Source organism: Pelecanus crispus, chromosome 11 (genome assembly GCF_030463565.1).
Source record: "Pelecanus crispus isolate bPelCri1 chromosome 11, bPelCri1.pri, whole genome shotgun sequence".
NCBI lineage: Eukaryota > Metazoa > Chordata > Aves > Pelecaniformes > Pelecanidae > Pelecanus > Pelecanus crispus.
In genome coordinates this window covers 8608859-8635397 of record NC_134653.1, presented here as the reverse complement: position 1 = coordinate 8635397, position 26539 = coordinate 8608859, and the positions used below count along the sequence as shown (strand labels likewise).

At 40.4% G+C, this 26539-nt stretch overlaps 1 protein-coding gene across 1 annotated transcript; it reads right to left on the bottom strand.

Annotated features, from left to right (window-relative positions):
* Positions 1-1681: 1681 nt before the first annotated feature.
* On the bottom strand, positions 1682-26539 carry TECPR1 (tectonin beta-propeller repeat containing 1). The gene is made up of 24 exons (XM_009478409.2): positions 26309-26539; positions 23794-23976; positions 23154-23276; positions 22349-22474; positions 20668-20842; positions 20471-20571; positions 18906-19007; positions 18334-18479; positions 16945-17471; positions 15963-16108; positions 14863-15018; positions 13612-13761; positions 12813-12970; positions 11410-11537; positions 10074-10176; positions 9301-9397; positions 8815-8894; positions 8434-8490; positions 6873-7047; positions 5536-5671; positions 5101-5193; positions 4251-4357; positions 3668-3787; positions 1682-2964 (listed from the first exon to the last, which is right to left on the bottom strand). The coding sequence occupies exons 1-24, from the start codon at positions 26537-26539 to the stop codon at positions 2767-2769; spliced, it is 3618 nt and encodes a 1205-aa protein (XP_009476684.1). The 3' UTR covers positions 1682-2766.

Sequence of the window (26539 nt, the reverse complement as noted above, 5' to 3'; positions counted from 1 at the left end):
ATCCTTGCCCTGCAGGGAATCCCCAGAGGCTGGCGGGATGATCCGGCCCCGGGTGCGGGACCGGGGGACGCTCGGGGTCTCCGTGGCGGCAGCGGAGCTGGCAAGGGGGTGCGGGGAAGGGGTGCGGCGGCAGCGGCAGCGTCGCCCGGAATGGCGGGCGCCCGCCATCCTGGGGGGGTGTGCAGAGATGGCCTGGACGCGGCCTGGAGCAACCCGATGGTATGAGCCCTGTGGGGGGGTGGCCTAGGTGCCTTCCTGTGGGCCCTTCCAGCCGAAATCCTGCAGCAAGATGGTCACAGTCAGTGCTGACTAAGCACGTGTAGCTTGTCATTTTTTATAGGATGCTTTAAAGGTCGTTAGTCTGCTAGACCAGTGCGTTATAAGGGAGATCTAAGAGTTCCCAGATACTAAACGTCATCCCTGAAATGTTTTTGTGGGATAGCCGTGTTTGAATTGCTATTTGGTTACTCTGGCAAAGGAAGGAAACCAATGAGTTGGAAAAAACACCCCACATTTTAACAGTGCCGTTGATGAAGAATTGCACACCACTTTACGACCCAGTTACTGATACTACTGTTACAAATACGGAGTTTAAATGCTCGTGGCAGTGTATTGGCAGTGACAGAACTTCCTGCAAACAGAGGCATCACCTCAACTAGTAATCCCCAAACGGTATGTACTGGCTAGCTATAAGTACAGTAGCAGAGGTGAAGGTTACCCCTTCTCTGAACACAGCCATCCCTGATGCGTAGTCAGGCACAAGACATTGGCATTTTAATGGAATGACAACTGCTGGTACTTTGCTACAAAGTGCTGCTTTATTGGATGTGTCAAAAGGGATAAATTTTATTTTTCAAAATTGTTTCAATTTAAAGTAACTTTTCCTTATTTTTAACTAGCTGTAACAATGACATAATATTTTAAAATTAAATCTTTAAAATAATAGTTTCAGAAGGCAAATATTTAGTACGCAAACAGAAACAACTTATAATTTATCTTTTGCTCACTTAAACCCAGCTTTCTACAGTAAAGTAAGCGAAACTTGGCAATGCAGGGAAAAATGCAAAGGTACATTATAAAGCTTATTGTATGAAATCAGTTTGATTGTTGGATATGTAAACACTGACTATTCAAAAAATCTTTTTGATACGATGCAGAGAAAATACAATCCCAATAATTCTCTAAAAATACATGTAGTAAAGTTATTTATTTGGACAAGATACTGTGCAAGTTATGCAAAACCTATTATGGTAATTAATGCAACCATGTTATTTATGGTACTCCCACAATGTAATGTATAAACCAGAAATCTCTAATCACATACTGGAAAGATGAACAAACAGTTTAGGGTTTTTTTTAACAGTAAAGCATCTTGAATCTTCATTCACATTTGGACTTGGAAACAGTGCTTTCCTTGGCATTAAAATACCAAATACAGTCTTTAAATTCGTGCAAACGTAAGTTTTACTTCTACAAATACAGTACTGAGACCACACTACTCATCATATAAAAATAACTCCATACACAGTCACACACAGAGAGGAAAAAAATGATTGTAAACTGCTGCTGGGGAAAGACAGTGCTTTCCTGAAGCTATTGGGAGAGGCTTTTTCAGCACTTCCCAAGGACTGGATTTCACATAATAATTTCACATCACAGTCAAATTCTGATAAGACAGGGGGAAAAAAGCTTCTTTTGAGAATAAAAAGTGGTTTCTTGTTGAAGGGATGAATCAATCGCTCGCTAGAAACAAAGAGCAGAGCTTCATTCTGAGCCCACGTTAGTATATGTTGGCAAACTCCACTGATACCAGTAAAGCTGTTTAACGTTCCTACCACTGTGAAGCCAGACTCTTATTTGGGACCTCCTCTTGTCTTTTACACTATGAAAGCATAATTTGCAGCAATCTGGAATACAGCCTAACGCCTCAAGTGTCTGGAGCCTTCCAGCCTCATTAGGTAGGCATCTGCAAACCTCAGTTGTCACGGTTCCAGTTAAGATGGAGACAAAACATGATCTACCACCATTTGGGCTGACAATTAGAATGAGACTTTGTCACTTCATCAGACTGAATAGGACCATGGTCTCTACATAGGCTCGCTGGAACCAGTGGTTCCGCTTCCTGATTAAGATATTGCTCATTGTGAGCAAAGATAGCAAAAACTGGCCCTTTCTGGTAACTGCACCCTAAGCTGAGTTGTATAAAATTTAATTTTACTGAGGGGAGCAAGAACAGCATCACCCAAGCTACATGCTTATGTAAGCAGGACTCACATGAGCAGAGTTATGTGCATGTATAAACATTTGTACAAGCAGGATGAGCTATCTTTGCCTGTAATTCAACTGATATGACATCATCTCTGCTCAAATTTGAATCTGAAGAACAGTGTGCAAGGTGTGTGAATATGAGAGAAATGTAGGGAAGGGAACTGTAATATTAATAAAAAAAAAAGAAGTAAATCTAGTGATCATCTGCAAAGATATTCACATTCATATGGTTGTGTAGCAGCTATGGTAAAGGGTCAGAAATACCTTGTGGCTAAAAAGCTTGCCTGCTTTGACAGAACCGTTAGCTCTCTCAAGTCACATTTTACACATGATGTAGTAGAAGAAATCAGTATTTAAAATACCCCATTGCAAATTCCAGTTCAGTAAAATATATTAGCAGCACAAAAAGCTCATGTTTTTCTCTCCAGGCAATAGACATTTAGTTTCTTTTTAAATTATACTGACTACTGCTTGTTTGCAACATGTTGTTGCAACAGCTTAACAATTAACAGCATTTCTGTCCAATTCTTGACTTTCACTGACCATCAGAAGGGTTTTAGAGTGTTCTGTTTTCCCTTTATTCTCCTCATCTTCTAAATCCTTTAATACTGCAGGGTCTTCCTCAGAAGTGTCATGCATAGCAACCTTGGCTGCTTCAGTCGCATTTCCTCTGACTGTAATGTGCTCCCATCCACCCTGTAAAATATTGATAAAGAAATGTAAAAGGAGAAACATCACCCTGCAATTACAGTATCTGATGTGATGCTTTACGTACACTACTAGTTTTATACTATTTTTTCATGAGGAAAGTAATCCTGCTCTGGGCTGAATCGGAAAAGAGGCTCCTTGTAAAACAAAACACAACAAAACCCACAACACACCATACCTCCCTGACAGTGAGGTATATAGGTAGTAAGCGTGAGGATTATTTTTATTACAGGGACGTGAGATTAGTAGGGTCAGGCATTCATAGCAGAGCTATTGCAGGTTTTCCATCAACTTAAGAGGAGCCAAAACCTTGCAACAGCTTTTCTCAAAACATTGAGGGTAATACAGGGAACAACAAGAAGGAACAATCACGTGCAGACTTGGAAGGAATCTATTTTTTAAAAACGGTACTTGCTTTACTAATTTTTCCATTATAACTTTTAAATTACCTATTTAAAATGAATACTTATCAAATGCAAATAAATGACTTGCCAGCTATAATTTCATAACCCATTATTTGAACTTAAAAAAGGAACCTAAAACTGAAGAACAAAGGTCAATTTCCTGCAGGTGTATACCTGCAAGCTTTAGAAAGCTTGCCAGCTGGAGCGGGATGGCACTTTCCTTTCTAAGCGTGCCACAGGTATTTGGATATATAGCTTTTGGGCGGTATTGTGCCCCCAGCACTTACCCCAATGCCATAATCCCATGCGAGGCCTTTAGGTTCCATTGGCTGAACACCAGTCCGATGGCAGACGGTCCCACAGCTCAAACTATGACTTCCTTGCACTTTGTCAGCTATCACCCAGACCTCAAGAAAGCAAAGAGAGGCAGTAACATGTGCTCTTCGTGCTGCTCCTCCCACACGTGAAAATCATCTGTTTGACCACTTTCAGAAATTAGTCTTGAATAGGCCAAAACTGCTCTAATTTAGTCAGAGACACACCCAACCACCCACCCAGATACCAGTGTTATAATTCAAACATTGCCAGATTGTAAGGCTTGGCAGGAAAGAGATTAAATATATAAAATGGCCTCGTTAAAAAAAAAGAAGAAAAAAAAAATTAATGAGGCTTTTAAGAGCAAAGGGCTGGCTGTATCACTATTTCATTTGCATGATTTTTGTCTTGCTGTCAGGATTCTGGCATTGAGACAATCACCTTGTGGAACAAAGTTAGCTAAACAAAAACAGATCTGAAGAACATTTAATTACAGAAGTACGTTAAGCACAATTTTTAATAAACAAATGAGCTACAAGGAAGCTTAATACAGACCTGGTCCAGGGGCCCTACAGACATTTTACGGATATTATTTGAAACAGGATCCCAAGTAGATCCTTGAGGGTAGCTTGGTGTGATACCTTGCCGGTACCAAAGATTGCCTGTAAAATAAACAGTCCTGGTTACAGCTCAGGATGTCTGCTTTGAGTAAAGTGCTAGTGAACAACATAACAAATCAGTAGTTAATACTGTCTGTGTTCTGTGGAAATGAGTTACGATTTTGACTAATGTGTTACAGTGAAGGACAATGAAGTTCCTGCTTTGGAATTTTATTTCTATAGTTATTCTTTATAACTTTGCTGGAAAACAGCAAATACTCTGTTTTGTAAAATTTCTTGGGGAAGAATGTTCATATAAGGAACTATGCAGTAGAGAAGTAAAGCAAATGAGATTCAGATCTCTGAAGGAGACTGGTGTTAAAGGCTTGTTTCTTTTACAAAAGGATGCTTCATACTTTATCTTGGAGTGATGGTGTTATGTCTAGGTTTTGCAACAGGAAAGTATTCCTCTTCAGTTTTGTACATTCTAGGGTTTCAGACAAAATCCTGCCATGCAATTTTCTTCTTTGAGATTCATCTGTCTCTTCCCCCCCCAAGCATAGCATAGGTGCTGGATTGTTGCTATCTAGGGCACTATCAGATAAAACAAAAAACACGCCTTCAAAATCACTAATTAACTGGGCTGCCTACTCCATCTCTTTCAATATGAAATATTACTCCTCTTGGAGCAACAGTAATCATCTGTTCAAGCAGAAGCTCTAACTTAGCCTCTCCTTTTTAAATTAATCTGATGTATACTGAGTTCTTTTTTGTAACACTGATAAATACTTTTTAAAAATCCTTACCATTTTTATCCAAAACAAACACGGATGTTCGTCCTACTGAGACTTGTTTTAACTTTTCTTTTTGAGGTGAAGGAATGTGGTACCAACAATCACCTAAAGGTCAGAAATACTTGAGTAAAACATTGAGAAAACAGCATTATGAGAAGTCTTGAAAACATCTGCCGTTGAAATACACAGCTGTGGAAGAAAGCTGTGAATGACACTACACTCAATATAATTTTACTAGCTTGTTTTGAGAAACAAACACTTTAAATCACACAAGTGAAGAACAAATTAACTGCTATAATTATCATGAGTATTATTCATATGCACTGTTTTGCACAGCTACAGGAAAGGCCTCTGCTACACAGATTTGTCTTTTTCAGACATGGCAGCGTAGGAGAGCTTACACAATGTATAAGATGAAGACTGTACCAAAACAGTACAAGTACTCACCTGCAGGTTTCTTTGGAGACACTGAACCCCGATAGAAGGCAGAACCATCTCTAGCAATAGCCCACACTTGGTAAGACGCTCCAATTGAGATGGAAATAAAGGGCTGATCTGTTCCCACATGAAGCCAGGATGTTCCCTAACACATCATGGAAGATGAATTATGAACCAATGGTTAAAAACTCCACAACAAAGTATCGTTGATTGCCAAATGGGAAAAACCCTAGATAGTGAAAAATATTCCGAAGAATAATTCCTTGTGACTGAACAGTAACAGGGTCTCTGATGTTCAAAGATCCTTGGATATTTAACTCTTTGGAATCAATAACTATATTGAACTGTAACAGGGCCTTTTCTGTTGAAATTGCTGGGATTTAGGCACCTACATGTCTCTGAATAGCTGAGCTACAGCCCTTTTGTTTGGCTTTTTTTTTTTAAAACCCCTTTTTTGATTACACAGAACAATAGTCTCACAAAAATCGACTGATATGGGGCTTCAGATTCCAGACACAGTATTCCAGTTCTTGCTGTTGCACTGCCATAGAGATCCGTGCTATTGTAACTGACTGAATAGGAAGAAAAAAAAAAAAATCCTATAAATTTTCAACTTCTTGCATTTTTTTCTCCAAGTTCCATTAAGGTATATCACTATGGGGTTTTTTTTTCTGTGTTATAAATATGGCTTAAAATTAGTGCATATCAACCCTAATTTGGTGTTTCAGCATGTGTCTATTATTAGGAAAGAAGTACTCCTATTGAAGTCACTGGGACTATTTGTTCCTTTCTGTATACTTTAGTGGATGTTTTATGGATAGATTAAATTTGTCCCAGTTCACAGAAAAAAGTCAAATCTGTAGGTACATCCAGGCCCACCTGTCTTTTAAATAAGCAGAGTCATTTCCAGGCCCAGAAAAGTCAAAGGAATATACTCCTACTGATATTAACAGGCCTTAGATTGGGACCACACTTTAGAGAAATTCTATCCCTGGGCAGTTTATTTTAATGGAATACACACATTAGCAACAATTTAAAAAAAAAAAAAAAAAGGGAAGAGGAACTAAGCTATCAGGGCAGAAAGTGGAAGTAAAACACTTCACAAGAAGATACTCAGGGGCTGACGGAGGCTCCTGCAAGTGACGTGGCACAAGCTAAGGTAGATTATGCAAGAGAAGTGCTATTGTAAGAAATGTGGGCAGCAAACTGTGTTACAGCTGATGGACAAGGTCTTTCAAATCTGGGACATAAAAAGGGAAGAAAAAACCCAAAAGGCGGCACTTGTGTACTTGTGTCATTACATTAAATACATCAATAAGGCAGTAAAAATAAACAGGGAGCCTTACAGCTGGATTTTGCTGTGTCACTCCAAGCCTGCAGAGCACGTCTCCTTTGTCACTGATTGCCCACAGTGCTACTGCTTCTTCATCATCTGCATCTGAACTGGGAATTATGGAGACGTCCCACAGGGTAACAGGAGGCACTTCCAGCCACGGCCCGTTGGTGACTATCTTACATTTTCTGAAGCAAAAAAACCCCAAACCCATCAGATGTACATACTTCCTATAACTGAATTTTGTTTCTCGGTCCATTGTTGACTTCGGTGCAAACAATCCTGAAGTCTTTTCATTAAGTAGGTACGATAAGTATTAGTATTTTTAATTTGAAAGGGGTTTACAATAATCAGTCATGTTTTGCATCAGGTTTTGAATTTTGACATATTACTCATTTCTCAAAGCTTCTGTTTTTAAAAAAAAGTTACTTTATAAAACCAATGCCACCTAAGAAGTCTGCAGCTTGCGCTCCACTGCTCCCTAGCTCTCTAAAACTCACTGGGCAACAGCTGGATAATGAATATTTGACCCCAGCTGAGAATCCCGTTGCAGAGAGAGCGCTCCACACCCAGTTCATTCCTTCCTCTGTCTTGGTTAAGGGAATAATTTTTACAATTAGTTTTTTGGTGGGGCCCATTAAAAAGTTATGTAGCATCTTGAGGTAGACGGATATAAGGCAGCTCTAAATTAAAGAGCTGGAGGTAGGTCATTCTGGGAATTGGTGTATTTTTTCTGTGGAAACTGCAACAAAGTAGTGCTGTCTGTTAGGGAAACTATATTAGATTCTGTCATCACAACAGTAATTTCTGTGTATGAAGAACGTCCTAAAAAACTCAGGACATTCGTCTGTTCTCCAGTTCTGAAAAACTGGACCCGGCCCTGAGCTGTTCCCTATTTGTTTTCAATTTTCAATTGACAGTTAAAACAAGAGGAAATGTTTAGGCTTGAGGGTATTTCTCAAGTTGCTTAGTTTATTTCAAGTCACCATTTTGATGATTGGATGTCGTTTGTTTTGTTGTACATCCTGGAACAACAACACTTCGATGCTTCAGGACCTTACTTCAAAGATTTCTGTACAAGGGCCAGAATACTAGCTTTGTAGCCTCAATAACAAACAGAACAATGTGGAACTGTAAGTTCACAGCAATTTATTAGCACAGCTATTAGATACACTAGTACAGAAAGCATAGTGGAACTCCTATGTTAAACCTATTAATATACAAGCCATATTACTAGTTGCTACAAGTGACCTAGTATGTACTAATATACCTAGACTCTACTATTCCTTAACCATTTACCATAAGGAAAATCAGATAGAGAGAATAACTAGCTGACTTTTATCTACAGAGCCCACAAAATCAAATAGGGTATCTACCTGTAAAGGCTTAAAATTAAAGCCATAATGCTAACGATCATCAGCTTGTCTATTGGAGATGGGTTATTTATTGCAGGTTTCTTTACTATTGCTTTTGTTGATTGGGTGACGAGACTCTTCCCCTCATAACTAAAGGAGACTTCTAGGGAACAATTAGCATTCAAGTTCAAAACTTTTATTCATGTCTTAGTTCCTCACCTTGCCCAGCGCCTCCGTCGGACAAAGTCTTTCATTGTCTTGTGACTGTGGTAGGACCTACCAAAACAGATTTAAATAGGTGTTCATGAGGATGTCAGAGCATCTCTAATGTCACTGCCAGCCTAAGAGCACTATCTATCTGCCCACCAGACACACTTGCTGACTTTAAAATATTTGAAACTATAGTTTGCTAAGCTCACCTTGCTGCCCTACCTCCCCAGCAAATTTCAGTGTCAGTGTCCCCATAACAAGGGAGAAATCAAGGCACACTTGTCCCTGTTAAAGCACAGTTAACGTGCAAAACAGCAAACAAGAAGAAATGAGGACTTAAGTACGGCATTTGCCTGCTAGTATTTTAGGTAGAAGAAGGTATCTCCTTACGCTGGAAAGTCTGCTGCATACTGCCAGCCTTCCCGATCAGTTCCGCCTGAAGTATTAAAATCAATATACCAATCGGATACCTATTGTCAAAAGGAGACAATAAGAACAATAAGCACAATCGACACCTTATGTATAATCAAAATAACCTCTTCCGCTATTTCCCTTCACCTTTTGGAGTGCAATGACTTGCTAGAAACCTTCTAATACTTGCAATATAAATTCATACAGAGGTTCCCAAGTCTTTTTAATTTGGTTGAAGAGGAAAGGATCAGAGCAGCAGTCTAAGTCCCACTAAACAAAAAATCCCACTCAATGCTTAATATTTGTTTGACTCTGGAAGATTATTGCTATTGTATAAATGGGGAAACCAAGGTTAAGTATTATGACAAATCCAGGAAGACAATCTGGGTCACTTGAGCCCAAGGCTTGTATCCTACTTACTAAGCCTTGCCTTCTTAGTAAAAAGACTTTTAAGACAAAATTTACCCAAGACCACTGTGGAGAAGGAGGCTTGGTATTGATTTTCGTACATTCCTGCAGGCCAGATGCATCGCTCCACATGTATCTGTCCGTGGGCAGACCTCTGTGGTGAAACAGTGTACAAGGAATGCTCGGTCATTTACATCGGAGAAGTTAAATGGGGAGGGAAGAAAAGCCTGTTTTTGTAGCACTTCCTACTTTCATACACAAAACAGTCTTCCATCATTCATCTCTGTATTTAGAAATATCATGTGAGTGATGAGGATAGTGGGAAAGAATCTGTAGAATTGCTTCCAGTTACACCAAACTTGAGGACCACGTAAACTTTTCTCTGTAGAGTGATATTCCTCACTACTATTTAAAACTGGAAGGTGAATCCTGACTTTCTCTGGCACAGACACCCACATATGTGAATCCTTTTTCAATACTTGTGTTCAAATATACTATTGAAGGACCCAATGTATTTAGCACAATATGTATATGAATATATAGATCCTAACAAGGACTTTGCTGGATGGCTGTAAGAATGAAAGATGTTGTGAGCAGGCACACTTTGTGCACTCACAAAGCACAAATCTGTAATGTTTTGCTATAAATGCATTTTGAATGGATAGTTAAGAAACACTGTTCCTTCCATCCCAGGTTAACAATAACCGTCGGAGGAGACTGAAGATAGAATGACTGTAGTAACTATTCTGAAAAGCTAGAACAAACCCCTTGTTTCATTTGACAGCAGTAAAAAATTACAGTAAATAAATACAATACATTGAGTAAATAACCTGCTGCTGTATCCAGTGACTGGGTTCCACCGTTGGTTCTCATAGATGTAAACACATTTCACATCTGACTGCGTATAAATGTTATCAGCACTACTGGCCAGTCCTGTGAGAAATAAATCATTTGGATTACAGTAAAGCTAAACCTTAAAGACACCACATTTTAAATTCCAACAGCCACAGTAATATTGTTGATTATCCTATTTCTCACTCTTAAGCTGAAAATATAAATATGAAACTGCAATACTAGTTCCTTGCTAATCGTAGAATCATAGAATCGTTTAGGTTGGAAAAGACCTTTAAGATCATCCAGTCCAACCATTAACCTGACATTACCAAGTCCACTACTAAACCAGTTAAGGGAAGAGTAGCAATTTCGTGTTTCCTGGCTTGGTGGCTGGGCTATTTTTAATGAAAATAAGAACTAGGAATCATTAAGGTTGGAAAGGACCTCTAAGGTCATCAGTCCAACCATCGACCCAACACCACCATGCCCACTAAACCAGGTCCCAAAGTGCCATGTCTACCTGGTTTTTGAACACCTCCAAGGATGGTGAATCCACCACCTCTCTGGGCAGCCTGTTCCAATGCTTGACCACCCTTTCCGTAAAGAAATTTTTCCTAATATCCAACCTAAGCCTCCCCTGGCGCAGCTTGAGCCCATTTCCTCTCGTCCTATCGCTAACCACATGGGAGAAGAGACCAACACCCACCTCACTACACACTCCTTTCAGGGAGTTGTAGAGAGCGATAAGGTCTCCCCTCAGCTTCCCCTTCTCCGGGCTAAACAACCCCAGCTCCCTCAGCCACTCCTCATAAGGCCTGTGCTCCAGACCCTTCACCAGCTTCGTTGCCCTTCTCTGAACACGCTCCAGCACCTCAATGTCCTTCTTGTAGTGAGGGGCCCAAAACTGGACACAGTATTCCAGGTGCGGCCTCACCAGCGCCGAGTACAGGGGGACAATTACCTCCCTGCTTCTGCTGGCCACACTGTTCCTGATACAAGCCAGGATGCTGTTGGCCTTCTTGGCCACCTGGGCACACTGCTGGCTCATGTTCAGCTGGCTGTCGACCAACACCCCCAGATCCTTTTCAGCCAGGCAGCTTTCCAGCCACTCTTCCCCAAGCCTGTAGCATTGCGTGGGGTTGTTGTGACCCAAGTGCAGGACCCGGCACTTGGCCTTGTTGAACCTCATACAGTTGGCCTGTGGCCTGTTCACTGTATAGCCCTACATGTTAGTTCGGCTAAAGGAAGGACAGCTGAAATAGCTTGAATAGCTGACCCAGTCAGGAAGATAAGTAAGAAATGTGCACACCGCAGTAGACCGATCGTCCATACCTTGAATGAAGCCACCTCCATATCCACCAGTATAAACCCAAGCTGTGTGATCATATCCTATGCCCCACACTATGCCTCGGTTATTGCACTCTATCAGTCGAAGATGACCTCCAACTTGACGCCAAAACCTGCCAGCAAAAGGACAACATCTTACATTTACTCTGCACCACATCCATCAGGAATGTATGCTTTCCCCTCCTACAACTCAACAATCTTAAGGACAGGCAACTTTATACGCTTGCTTGTTCAACCTCTGTGCAATCTGTAAGTGAAGGCCGTTGCCAGTTGAAAGCATCTCCCTCTGAACAACTACTGAAAAGTACATGGAAGGAACCCATCTGCCTCCACTTGGAATTGTCAGGCTTTTAAGTGTTTTACTTTCCTTTTATTTTATGGCTTGTGGTTTTTTTTATATATATATATATTTAAACACTAGTTAGGATGATTGTGCTAGAATCTTTACATCTTAGTGGCCATCAACTGCCTCAGCTTTAACTCCATCCTCATTTTTCTGAGGAAGGAATTGCCTTTATCTAACAAGAAGACAAATTATTTATGTATTTGCTATGGAGCTTGGTAAAAACAAGGGCTTTTATTCTTCATATTCTCCTAATCTTTGCAGCTTAATCTTTTTCTGGGGCTTTACACAGCCAGTTGGCCATGGTCCTTTTCTGAGGAAGGACAGAGAAAAGAGATTGCAGAGGAGTATTTTAGTTATCAGAATGGCAGGAGATCATCTAGGTCACAGATCCTCCAAACTATGATGCAAGAGCACATCAGCTTTGTGATTTGCCAGATATTGAAGATGCTCTACCCTGAAGGAAAAGGACTAAAGGATTTCTCAGGTATTATTCAAAGACACTCTGTGCAAGTAACTTTTAAACTGAAGATTGGCCTTTAACCCACCAGTTCTGACGCTGGTATTTTTTTGCTTGAAGAGTTTGCAGTACTGTATTGTCATAGTTGTAACAGAAACTGTAAAGGAGCTCCTCCTGGACTGTAGTGACCATGGAGGACTGAGAATTTCAGATTCCCTGACTCAGATAAAACTGAGAGCTGAAATTACATTACAATTACAGTGATTAAGTTTACTTTTAGTCTAGGCCATCTCTTAATTTAAGTAATTATGGCGTAAAAGATGCAATTACAAAAAAATGGGATCTCGGTGAGAAAGGCTTTTGAAATCACATGAATAGCTCCGGCACCTAAGAATTAAAATATGATTTGGTGAATTTCTTCAGATGTACTTTTGAATACGAAGAGAGCCATTAACCTTGTCATTGACAGACAGCTGCAGTGTACTACGCACTCCAACAGCCCATCAAAGCCACTGACTTGACATGAAAGACAGTCTTTGCTGGATGGCATCCCATGCAGAAAGAACAGCTTCTGAAACCTCTTACATTTGATCACATGGCATCAGGTGTGGTCCGGCCTCCAGTTCAGGACTTGGCTCACTAACAAAGATGTCTCCTTTACAAGTAACTGACCAAATGGCGTGGTGGGAAGGAGGGCCTTGAATCCGTCTGCTTTCACAACAGGACATGTTCAGCAAAGACAGCTATGAAACAAGAAGGCGAGAACCAAAAGCTTCTGTTTACAGTGAGAACAAAAATTTCCATATAGATGCTTCAGTATTACAAAATGAAATTTTGCTTTTGCCTGTTCTTGCAAATCAGGAAAGTGAATTTGCAGCTTTTTCCCAAAGGCACTGGAATTCAGTGTTTTAGAAGTTATTAACACAATCGCTGGAACCAATGTGGTTTGCCATATCCAATCATTACGAAGTATCTTTCAGGTTTTCCACTGCTTCAGCGTATATATGCCTGCCTGCCTATACATAAGACTCTCTACAACAGTGACAACAGGTAACAGTTCTTCTACCAATGCAAAAGAATAGATTAACTGAATTAAACTCCTAACTCATTTGTAGTCTAATCTATATCCGCAGATAGGAAGGGAAGGAAAAACAATACTGGTTTTCTTGTGGGTAACTGCAGCATCAGAAAGTGTGCAAACTCCAGAGGAGATAGGAAGCCTCAGGTATCTCTAAATAAGTTTGAACAGACTTTTTAAATACCTGAATTGTGAAAATAGATGAGTAGCCTAGACACTGTAAATGTAATGCTGAGATTTCAGAGACTACCTTTTATGTTTCATTTCAGATATTGCCAGCTTGAAATGAAAAATTCACAGAATTACCCAGTCATGCATTTCTTGCTCTGTTGTGGCTGCCAGGCGGATTGGCCATCGCTGCTTCGTCCTTTCAGGTGTATACAGTGCAAAGGAGTGTTTGGCTTCATTCAGAACTTCAACTATAATAGTGACTTCATTCAGGAACACGTGGAGATACTAAGACAAGAGAAAAAAAAATTGTGACTAAGGCAAAGTCAGATATGCCTTCCTCAGAGCCAGCATTTTTGCACTTCAGGACTACAAATGAGGCATTCCTGCCAAGAATAGCAAAGAATCAGTTCTTGGTGCAGAAGAAATGGGGCTCAATTTCCAGTCCTGCACTACCTCCAATGCATATTGCCCGCATGCATTAACCCTATTTATGAAGACCCTGGCCAGCCAAACTTGGCTCTTTCTTCACAATCAAGAACATTTTGAACTTCCAAAAGAATTCCTAATTAGTTGTCCTGGTTTTGGCTGGGATAGAATTAATTTTCTTCCTAGTAGCGGGCATAGTGCTGTGTTTTGGATTTAGGATGAGAACAGTGTTGATAACACACTGATGTTTTAGTTGTTGCTAAGTACTGCTTATGCTAGTCAAGGACTTTTCAGCTTCCCATGCTCTGCCAGGCGCACAAGAAGCTGGGAGGGGGCACAGCCAGGCCAGCTGACCCAAGCTGCCCAAAGGGCTATTCCATACCATGTGACGTCATGCTCAGTATATAACTGGGGGGGGGTTGGCCGGGGGGCAGCGATCGCTGCTCAGGAACTGGCTGGGTATCGGTCAGCAGGTGGTGAGCAATTGCATTGTGCATCACTTGCTTTGTATATTATTATTATTATTATCATTATTACATTGTCATTATTATCATTACTATTTTACTTTATTTCAATTATTAAACTGTTCTTATCTCAACCCAGGGGTTTTTCTCACTCTTACTTTTCCAATTCTCTCCCCCATTCCATCGGGGTAGGGGGAGTGAGTGAGCGGCTGTGTGGTGCTTAGTTGCTGGCTGGGGCTAAACTACGACATTAGTGCAAAGCTTATGATTTAAGCAATGTGGATGGTTGCTGACTGGGTATTTCTGACATAGCATTAACCTCGCTACAGCTTAGAAAAGCTCACAATTTGCTAGTACCCTGGGCTACATTTGGATTGGTTCCCAAAACTTAGAACAAGAGTGTACCATAATTTGCATCCCCTAAGAAAACTGTTTTCCCTTCAAAGGTTTTCCTTTGCCAAATGCAACTCTCTCAAGGGTCTCAAGTTGAACGCACCTTTTTCTCCTCATGATACATGTAATAGATGAACAAGATGCTGTCGCGTATTCCATCGCTCCCAGTGAACTGCTCAAGCGCGACTCGAACATCCATCCATTTATGAGGCTTCCAATTCCTCCACCATTGCAAGGTTCCAGTTTTAACCCAAACTGACTGCAATGCAAACACAAATTTACAGGAGTAAGGAAATGGCCCGACTCTCTTCCTTTCTCCCAAATACTATTTTTTGTGACCACAAGAAATCTCTGCTGCAGGTTAGTTTGTATCATATCAGTTAATTCTGACACAGAGTATACGAGAGCGTTCAGGAAGCTGAAGACAAAATGAAACCTGACAAAACTGGATAGAAAGGCACTGAAATAGCATGTGTACAGCCATATTAACATTCTACCTCTGCAAGAATGCAGCAGCACACAGATACTAATTGACTCTAGTGTGCTCCTGTTATAGCACAACTTCTGTTTGGACTTTAAAAGCTTTCTTTTTAAACTTGATTAAAACGCTGGACTCCAAGTGTTTTTAATCAAAGACATTCCAGATGTGATTTGGCAATTAGCAATGAAGGGACCAAAAATGTGAATGAATCTGAACAGAGCCAAGGAGTCATAACAAAGGCAACATCAAACAAAAGTGCAGCTATTGACATTTCCATCATTGTTTTATTTATGCAAGTTGCATTAATCCCGTAAAGGTCACAGAGGGGGAAAGTTCACCTACCTGAGTCACTGTTTCAATTAAGAAGCCTCATCTTGTGGTGGAATAATTCATACAATGTTCCCCTGTTGCACACATTTCTCTGTGGATTTGAGGTTTCAGTGTACTCAAATAACGCTAACCAATGCTTCACTTGCTCCTATACAAAACTATCAGCTAATGTTTTTAGATAAAGATTGGTGCTCCATCTTTGATAAGCTGCTAGCTTCCCACAGGGAGCTCAGACAGTGATAATCCAGGAAAGTTGTCATAGACAGAAATAAGGGCAAGACTATAAAGCTGACAGGAAGTTCAGATCAGCACATCAGAAATGTATTACTGATGCCCAGTATCGACAGTGTTTAGCGTTTAGTAGAAAACAGATAAGTGTCCTCACTGCTTACCTGCTCAATAGCCTGTTCGTAGTGCCTAAAATTCTCCAGTTCCCGCTTGGTCCTTTCACTGAGCTGCTGAAAAATCTGCTTTCGCCACGCTGCTGTCTGTGCCGGAGTGATAGACAGAGAGAGAGATTGCACAGAGGACGACAAACCTAGAACAGAACCAAACCAAATAAACCCCGGTGAGCTCTGTGACAGGTAAAACACGATGCTGCTTTCAACACTGGACTGAATCAACCCAGTCTAACATAATTTTTCTCATTATTGTACTTTGGAATCAATGTATTACAGCCAAACTTTGTAAATGATGCATAGAAATGGGATCACTAGATGATTGTATAGAATCTTGTAAATAACCTTGTAAAAATGGGAGTTTTGTCACTGAACTACAAGATAATTAGGTAACACAATGCATTAAGAGTTACACTGTCATTAAATACTGGGATGCCACCATTCATGGTTTATTTTGCAAATACAGTTATATTCCACTGTCTTTCGAGAGTCTAAACTCTAACGCCACCCAGCTATCAGCTGGGCTCACATTCACAATGCCTGAGTAATTTCTGTATCTTGCCCTTGTCTCAGTAGGAATGGTAGGAGCGAGGCAGTTATTTGTGGCATTTGCATCTCTCAAGGGAGCCCTTTTCACTGCTTTCAGTTACTATTCAGTGATATTATGGGTTTTGCCTGAAGTTGCAGTTTTAGTGCCATTAAAAATGAGATGCAGATCCAGCACAGATTATTTTACAACATTCTTACAGAAACTCAGAGAAAACATCACCTTCACATTTATATATATCAATCCCAAAGTGCTGTACAGCTAAATACATGCAGCACTATCCTCAGACATGGAGTGTATTAACAAACTGCAAGAGTAAATGGGTTATCAGAAGTTTTGTGCCACGTTTTTTTAAAAAAAAAAACCCAAACCAACATTTTTCTTAAAGAGCACTGGGAATTAGGGTCTGTTGTGGTGACTGGACAGTACCTGATGGAGCAGTGAACCATTTCAATGGGCTGTGCAAATCTACAAGACAGCCTCCCCCAGACACCCAGGCCCACAGTGGGTGCTCGTCGGCTCCGAACTGTTCTTCAGCTCCCACTGAGAACATGCCAAGGGAAGAGAGGCTGGATGTTTCTGCAAAGGCGCTGACTGAGAGGACTGGATGCTTTTGGGCCTCCTTCAAGTCAATGTTTGTCCACTGCAGTTCTGCAGAAGGATTTGGGTTTGTAGAAGACGTATGCATTTCAATATTAGATTTCTCATTATTAGTCGAAGCAACAGTGGCTTCTCCTTGATCAGAGTCCAGAGGATCCACAGTCAAATTTGCGTGTGTTTCTGCTGTCTGGTTGCCTGTGCCGCTACCACTGCTGCGGGCTGCAGCTCCCATCGGGGGAGTGTTGGCAAGGTGCATGGGTACGCTTGGAAGCTCTGTGTCAGAGGAGGTATCTGCATCACCCTGAATGATCGTGTTTGTTTGGTTCTGAATATCATCAGTAAAGAAACAGCCAGCACTGAAGGACAAATAGATAATTAATTAACTATCATTCAAAGCATTATAAATTAGCACAGGCCTAAGGCCACAGACATACAGAAATCAACCTAGTGTTTCAGCTTTAGGAGATAAAGAGCAGACTTCTTTTCTGAAGGTCAAACTCTATCATCAAGGGAAAAGAGTCTAACACAAATCTAGCAGACCAGTCTAGTAAATCTGAAACACAGGAAGATATTTCATTGATCTTTTCAAACAATCAATGGTGTTGGCTGCCTACAACTCTCATGAAAACACTGAAGCAATATCACACTTTCTGGATATGAAATAATGAACAGGATTTTTTTAAAGCCCATTACTAACTTTATCATTTTTGTGTTAGCTAGAGAGGGCTTCTACTCGGAGCACACTGACTCAAACTAGCAGCTTCTGCAGCACTCCCAGCTTCACTGGCATGTCTTGCACAGCCAAGAGGCCAGCAGTCAGTGGGGAGTTACTGATTTAATCTCTCTAGGAAAGGAAACGTACAGTGACCCTCAGGAGAAGGATAGTTCCTAAGTAGAGTCGACACTCCTTTGTTATATTTCATAGGTAACGTTTTCTCATTAGAGACTAGTTCCAGATAGGGATAGTAAAGCCCACACTTTTCACAACTTCACGCATGCAGTGAATTCCAAAGTGGGAGCTTCAGTTTCTACCCCAAGTGCAACAACTGCTGCTTATTGTTAATTTTAATGGCCAGAACACAAATGCTTTTTGGCATACCTAATGATAGAGATGCCTTCCCCACTCCTCCCTGCCTGTACCATTTGAATGTAAAGAAGTATCTCCTAGCATTGAAACTCTTGGTGTACAAAGTCTTGAGCGGGTATTTTAGTAAGTACCTGAGCAGACTTGTTGAGCTCCCAGTCTGAGATCTGTCACTCTCTCGGCCAGATAAAATTGCCTTCCATGTCTTCCCACTGAGCTCACTTGGTGTGACACCTTGACGAAAATAAAGTGCTCTGTCATCGCAGCCAATTCCCCAGACCTAGGGAAGGAAAGGGCTTGGTGAAGGAAATGGCATGGCATGTAGGTAGATAGATACCAGCTACAAAAAAGGTGCAGTGGTGGAAAACACAGCACAAAAATCTGCTGGACACAGCATTTTCCTTTTGTGTTCTTCCTCAATACTGTAGGTGCTGTATATGCAGTCTAACTGTACTGTAGATGCAGTATAACATTCTGTACCATCAAGAGAAAACTGTTTGCACCTGAATGTGCCATACAAGAGACATGCTGACTGTTCATCTTCTGGTGAAGAATTCAGCCACGCATTCCTTCCTAGCAGTTCAAGCACATGGACCTCTTGTTCTGCTGTCCATATTGGCACCGCTGACAGTTCTCACCACGTGTGAATACTGCCTGTGCAAAGGGGAACATAAATATCCTCATAATTGGTATACAGCTGTCTTACCTGGTTATTTAAGCCTACAGTTACCATCATCATTTCTCCAACCATTTCAATCCAGCTTGTTCCACAAGGATTATGTGAGTTCACTCCTCTTCTAAACCACACCTAGAATAGCAACAGCAAAAAGTCTAAATTTTGCTCCTTCTGCATTAGCAAGCAGACAGCTAGAATTTACTTTCTTTAGTGGATTAGTCTTAGTCTCTAATACTGACTTGCCCCATTGCCTTAAGAAGTCTCTTACTTCCTTGGTTCTTTTTCTTTATCAGGTAAAGATAATTTTATTCTCTTAATAGTACCCAGACTGTGTGTCCTTGTGACCAACCACACCCAGAACAGCTGACAAGGTGACTTTTTGTTATGACTTTCTGTGACAGAGTTAGTTTCTCTGCCATTGGAAAAATACTTTCTATTACATGTCAACTGTAGACTATTTTTGGTCACTCTGAATGGGCTTCTTATTTAGAAGTGTGTTGTGTTCAAATCCTAGAAGCAGGGCTTACAGAGGGAACTCTCAAAGGGATCTTTTCAGTGGTACAGCTCTTTAAATTGTCTCCCGGTAGATTAGTTTTTACCGATCCCAAAGTGTCTGTGGGCTGGGTACCCAGAAAAATTTCCATCTGTATTTAGCATATAGTCATATAGTGGCAAGCAGCTACTTCAGAAGTTGTTGGTTGAATCACATAACAGTGTACTTGACTATCTTGTGGCAGATCTGAAGAAAAACATGCTAGCTTATCTACATTTATTATAGTGGTTTTATTTGGCAGATGGAGCAGGCTGGACACAGTCTGTTACCATGGCTCAGCTGACAAGTAGCAACTCATTAAATCAGAGTAACTCAATTACTTAAAACTGCTATACATGCACAGAATTCATCTATGCTTTTGAATTCAATATGAAGGGATTTGATTGCAACCAGCACAAGAGCACTCCAGTACCTTCTTCAAGACTTTCAAGACTCCCTGTGAGGAGTAGCAATGATCCTTATGGATCCCTTCCAACTTGAGATATTCTATGATTCTATGATTCTAAGTTAAAACCCCAGTAAGAAAGTAATCACACATACACATAACAGATATGTCACTTAATAAAGACAAATAACTACATTAAAAGGCTGATGAAGAGGGAACAGTTACAGCAGTAAGACTAAAAAATAGGATCATCTAGAAAAGCACAGATTAAAATATTCCCCATGCCACTTTTGATGTAACCTTCAGACCATGTGGAAACAAAACTGAGCAGCTAGGAGTCCCTTCAATTTTGATGCTTCATATCCCTTTGCAGTGAGCCCCTTATTACATCCCCACCCACCTTATTACATCTGTCTGACTTGGGTTTAGAAAATTCCTTCCAAGAGAAAAGCAGAAAGCCTTCCTTAAATTAAACACAACTATGTATATCACAAACCACAGAGCATTCCCGTAACAGCAAGGGGAACTACAATTCCTCAAACCATAGGGATAGTGAGTCCAAATCACCAATGTTTCCTATGAAAGTTACATGCCTGTTTGAAAAAAGTAGACAGAAAAAGGGAAGAAAAAACAGACCCAGAGCATGACACCTCTTACTTTTCTATCCTTTGTAACACACCACACCACATCAACACCCACAGAGACGTGCATAATCCCATTTTCAGAGCTTGGAGACTCCACAATACTCCAGGAAATTCCTGCAAGAAACAAAACCCAGAAGGTATTGTAAGTTAGTTTCTTATTCAACGCTACACAAATCAAAGGGGTTTCCAGCTAAATTTAACAAACTTTACCTTGAGGGTTATTCCTGTCAATCCCTTCTCTCACAATAGCTTGCCCTTCCCAAAGCGTTGCCCAAAGGAGGTCATATGGTCCACAGCTGATCTGTACAACTTCACCAGGAGTGGTGATTAAGGACCACATGGAACCTTCTGGATTGTGATGGCAGACGTTTTCTCTGTACCATACCTAAACAAGTTAAAAAAAACCCAAATAAAACCTATAAAAATATCACTACAACAATGAAACCATTGAGACAAGCATGAAGACAAACTGGAAAGAACAGTCCTCCTTTAACAATAGGATTTTTTATGCAGCATATGCTCTCTGACCTTTAAAGGTGGTTTTTGATGTTGATTATGCAGTTGAAGACTACTTCCTTATGTACTAAGGGACAAGGCTTTTCTACAGGCTAGCTTTTATCATGGAAGCAAATCTGGATTGGGTACAGTAACCTATTGCTACAAGTTCTGTGTATATTTCAACATTTAAAAACCACTTAAGTGTATTTCAGGGCATGTTATATAAGCCAAGAATGAACAAATATATAACACAAAAATGTTATTGTTAGATGACAGCCTGACCTCACTTCCACTAACAGAGTTTGCTACAATATGGGTAAAAAATTCTATTCTCTGCGCAGCCTTCAGTGACATCCAGTCCATTTGCTGGTCTTGGTCCTACTGTCTGTGCACTTTTCTATAGATCACAGCCAAAACAGGAAGGTCAAACATAAAAAGCAACCTGTGGTAGTCGTACAAGCGCTCCAAAACATGACTGCTGAGTGCTAAATCCTCATTTTTAGAAATACTTCATTTCTCCGGGGACTGTTACTTGGGAAATGAAAGCATTTTACAATGTCAGTCAAGTAAGCCTGTAGAGTGGGATGCTTGTCACTTATTACTGGGAAGTATGAGGCATAGGGAATTTTATTTTAAACAATTTAACCCAGATTGCTTGCCTCTCCAGGCAGTGCCAAATGTGACTGAAATCTCAGGCTATCTGTTAAAAGTATTACGTTCTTCCCTGTGAGACCACAAGTTAGAAATTGTCTAGAGACAAAGGAATGTCAGATACATCCTGTAAAGATGAAGGAAGGAAAGCAAGAATCAGATCTTCACAGCATGGAGCAAGAGAGGAGTGACCTTATGGTAGGCCTATAAACAAACAAAAAAAGAAAGACTTACAGTTTTCAACAGAAAATAAATTGAACATTCCAGAGCTGGATTCAACATTTCCAAGTCAGGTTACCATCTTCTGATCAGTAAGTCTTAGAAAACCATTTTGTAAACTCTTTCTTGAATCATTCGTGACTCTCCATGACAGAGACACAGCACAGTGCTTTGCAAGAACCTTTATCAGGTTTTAGGGCTCCTTCTCTTTACCAGTGCCATAGTCTGCATTCTGGGCATTTTTCAGGATACAAGACACTGCTCAGCCCAAGTTTTTAAGATTCACTATAGAGGTTTAAGGCTTCCATAAAACAGCAACCCTATGAGATACTAAGCCTTTCCATTTACAACACAAGTTGTTACAAAATGTAGTCCCAAAGCAGCTTTTACATCCTCCACCAGATGCACGAACAGCGTATTTCCTTACCAACATAAGACGGTAACAAACCTGCCTTGCTTTAAAAGCATTTAACTCTTTTTCAGTAGTAATTTATGTTAGAAAACTTTGGGAACATGCACATACCCTTCCTTGTAAAGAAACCGCCCACACTGATAAACGGCCAAGAGGATCATCGGTGATTTCCCATCCTCCAACAGAGACGTCATTGAAAGGGTCTGGCAACTGATCTGGATCATCATGTGATACGATCTGAAGCAAAGAGAAGGAAGATTGAGAAGAGGAGATACTGAAATAGACAGGCGATTTGGCTGGTGGCCTAACTTGTTTCTTGCGGATTGGTTTATGTATCGCTTACTAAAGTGGCTGAGCATGGAGATTCTTCCTCCCATTCAAGGCTGCCGTACGCAGAGAGAGGGGAAACGCTGCCGAAGCAGCATGAAGAAGTCTGTGTTTCATCCCCCAACTAAAGGAAATTTTTACTCACAGAACAGTGCATACAGATGTTCTTTGAATTGGAAAGCTGGAACATCACAAATTACAATATTTGTACATTCTTAGAATGGAACAACAATTATTAAAGAACAGTTACTCAGAGAGATAACGGACACAGCTGGCGAATGATGCTAGACAGGTGCCATCTTGAGAGAGTGCTTTGTCAAACAACCAAAGGAAGTTAAAAAGCTGGTTTGAAATTTGCAAAGGAGCTGAGCATCTATCTCCAGCTGCGTTACCATGAGATTTGGCACCTTACTACCACCAGTTTCTATGAAAAACCCCAGCCTTCCATTTATGCTTGCACGAATTACAAGTTGAAAGTTGAGGAATCCAGGTCCCGCCTACAGAACAGGGATAAAAAAAAATTATTGTCCCTGCACTTATAGTTATTTCAGAAAATCAGTTTATTTAATATATAAAAGATATCCAGAACCTTCGCCCAAATGTCCCGTGATTTGTATCTCCTGTATCTGATCCACCTCCTGCGTCTGACACAAGAATTCCATTTCTTATCCTTTGTGTAGGTGCTGGGGAAGTCTATGGCATAAGTCCAGCCCTGCAAGCAGAGGTTTTCATGTATGAAAATTAGGACCAAGGGAAAGCTTGAAGTTATAACTCGGAGCAATTCTGCACAAGAATCACTCCTACAAATACAATACAAGCTACTGTGCATGTCTCAACAGCCCTGATTAACAGACCAGCTAATTCCATGAATGATTTATAAATCATGTCCAAATTCCTCTGCATGATATACACAGAACAAACAAGACACAGTAAAGCATTTTACTTTCTTCATAGTAAAGATCTTAAATAACAATGGCATCCAGTTGCCAGCATTTCGTGGCCTGATCAAAAGAAAAAGCTTCTGTAGAAGCTCCTATAGATGTCAAAAGCCTTCAAACAAGATCCTTCCTTGTGTTGTGTTATAGTTGAGGTATTTCCCAGAAAGAAGTGGCTATGGGAAGTTAAGTGCCTTTTATTTTTACAGACCTTTTACTCTTCTACAAAAGTGCCTTTTATTTTACAGACTAGGGATTCCCAGAATAGAACTCTTTTTGGTATTGTTCACCTACCCCTTTCTCTGTTGGTTCCCCTCCAATATTTTCATCCACATACCAGTCAGACTCCCACTCCCAGTGTGGTGAAGGCAGTGTGAAACTATCAAGCTGCTGATGTTTTAGCCCGCTCACATCACTCCACTGCCAGCGGTCACTGGGCAGTAATTTCTCACAAAAGCCACCAACTGGATTCCAGCGCTGCCAGAAATAATAAATAAGATACTTCATTTGAGATCACATCATCTCATTAGACATCTACAGGGAGTCATAAAGGATACATTTCTTATTTTCTGCAGTAGAAGAGGAGTAAATTCCTGGGGTGAATGAGAAAGTGTTCACACTGTAAGCCCCTATCTAACATAGTCTTCAGAGGAAGCTTTTTTAAGTATCAAAGAAGGGCTGACTGCAGAGCTAACCCCAACCAAGTAATTTTCAGCTACAAAAATAGGAACATGATGATATAGTTTACTACTAACAGTGCTTTTTTCTCTGGTGATGTATGGCACTATACTGCAGCATTAGGATAATGCTGTATAGATGGCCTTGGGATCTCTAATCTGCTCCCATGAGAAAGATGATCAGTATCTTGCCTGCACTAGAAATATAGCATAGCTTCTGTGCCAGAAATGATGTCAAGACAACTGTATCAGTAAATCTTCCCTCTGCCTTATGTTATACCAAGAAGATTTTTTTTTCCAAATCTGGCTTTAATCATAGAATAGAATCGTTTAGGTTGGAAAAGACCTTTAACATCACCCAGTCCAACCATTAACCTAATACTACCAAGTCCACCACTAAACCAATTAAGGGTAGAGTAATAATTTCATGTTTCCTGGCTTGGTGGCTGGATTATTTTTTAATGAAAGTAAAACTAGGAATCATTAAGGTTGGAAAGAACCTCTAAGATCATCAGTCCAACCATCAATCCAACACCACCATGCCTACTAAACCACATCCCAGAGTGCCACATCTACCCATTTTTTGAACACTTCCAGGGATGGTGACTCCACCACCTCTCTGGGCAGCCTGTTCCAATGCTTGACTACCCTTTCCGTGAAGAAATTTTTCCTAATATCCAATCTAAACCTCCCCTGGTGCAACTTGAGGCCACTTCCTCTCATCCTATCACTAACTACTTGGGAGACGAGACTAACACCCACCTCACTACACCCTCCTTTCAGGTAGCTGTAGAGAGCGATAAGGTCTCCCCTCAGCCTCCCCTTCTCCAGGCTAAACAATCCCAGTTCCCTCAACCGCTCCCCATCAGCCCTGTGCTCCAGACCCTTCACCAGCTTCGTTGCCCTTCTCTAGACACGCTCCAGCAACTCAATGTCCTTCTTGTACTGTCTTTCTGTTACAGAACAAATAACTTGCTAGGGTTTTCACCAATGCAGCTATGACTTTTCTTTTTTTCCCCACACTCTTACCTAGTATAGAAATACTGGTAAAATTTGTCATGTAATAGTGTCTTACGTTTTAGGGCACGTGGAAAATGAGTGGTTCAAAATCCTTCTATAATTTTTATGCAAAATGTTATTTACTTTTGCTAGGAATCTGGCTAAACTGCTTTGCACATTATCTGTAAACTATTTGAGCTTAATTTTGTCATTGCTAGCTCTTGCAGAGTATTTCCTTTTGTACTTTCTAGTATTTTGTTTTCCACTTTTTCATAGCCTAGAACAAACAAAATGAAAGTTTAAAATAACAAAATTTAAAGTTTTGCATTTTTAAAGAACACGTTTACATAAACAAAAGGAACGTTGTTAAATGGCTGGAAAGTTCTATCAATGTTAAATAATGTATAAAATTAATTTGTTATATTTTTACCCATGCAGACGAGTTAATGTCTTTTCTCAACTTGTATTTATCCCACTGCCTTTTAGAAATCAGAGAAATGTGCTCAAGAAAATCCTTCAGTTTTCTCTCTCAAACAACTTTTGGTTAACTTAAAAACAAAATAGATACATTTCCTTTAAAATACTATTTTAAAGACATTCTTTTGAAGTATATCACATAGGAAGGATCATCTTAACACTTCTATGCAAAAAAGCTGGAAACATTGTACTTTAATGGAGAGTTATGCCTTTATTAGAGAATTCTTTGAAACATTAAAAATAGTATTTTCTTAAGAATGATACATTTTTGATAATGTATCTTTGTTGCCTGGAAGTTACACTGCATTTTCTTAAGGGGATCATGTATTTGTCACTAAGGAAAGGAAAACACCAGGTGAAAAGGGTGAATGTTGCAGTCTGAAATGGCTCGCATAAAACAGGCCATGGTGCACACTGGTGTTGCTTTAGGTAAGAGCAGGGAAGTATAAACTTTCTTTGGGAATTAAAATACTGAAAGAACAACCTGCTATTTGGCACATATATACTCTTCAGAAACATCAGGTAAAAAACGAAATCAAATAAAACCAATCTTCCTGTGAGAAAAACACGTAGAGACAGCTGATGTACAGATTTGCTATCATTCCTTTGTGATGAGCACGTGGCAGTGTGATGGAGGCCCCCGTAACACTTCATACCTGATTCTCATAGGTTTCTTCCTGGTATCTAATAGGAACGTCACCCGAGAACACATAGGTGTACACTTGATGATCACAGGCTATTCCCCAGCAGCACTGTTTGACAGCAGAGACCCGTTTGAATTCCAGCTGTGTGTCCTTACAGAGCTCCCAGTACTGGCCAACAGTAGACAGAGTGTAAACTCTCCCAAAAATGTCCACAGCCCACAAAAGGGAACTGGGCATGGCCAT

What these genes read in the sequence shown, in the direction of transcription:
- TECPR1 (XM_009478409.2), bottom strand. Translation starts at nt 26,539, where the DNA reads ATGGCCATGCCCAGTTCCCTTTTGTGGGCTGTGGACATTTTTGGGAGA. An exon ending in AGCAAGAAATGCATGACTGG is followed by an intron (nt 12,971 to 13,611) that starts GTAATTCTGTGA and finishes CTTGTTTCATAG; the next exon opens with CTGTCTTTGCTGAACATGTC. An exon ending in CTGTAGGGCCCCTGGACCAG is followed by an intron (nt 3,788 to 4,250) that starts GTCTGTATTAAG and finishes TGCTTTCTTGAG; the next exon opens with GTCTGGGTGATAGCTGACAA.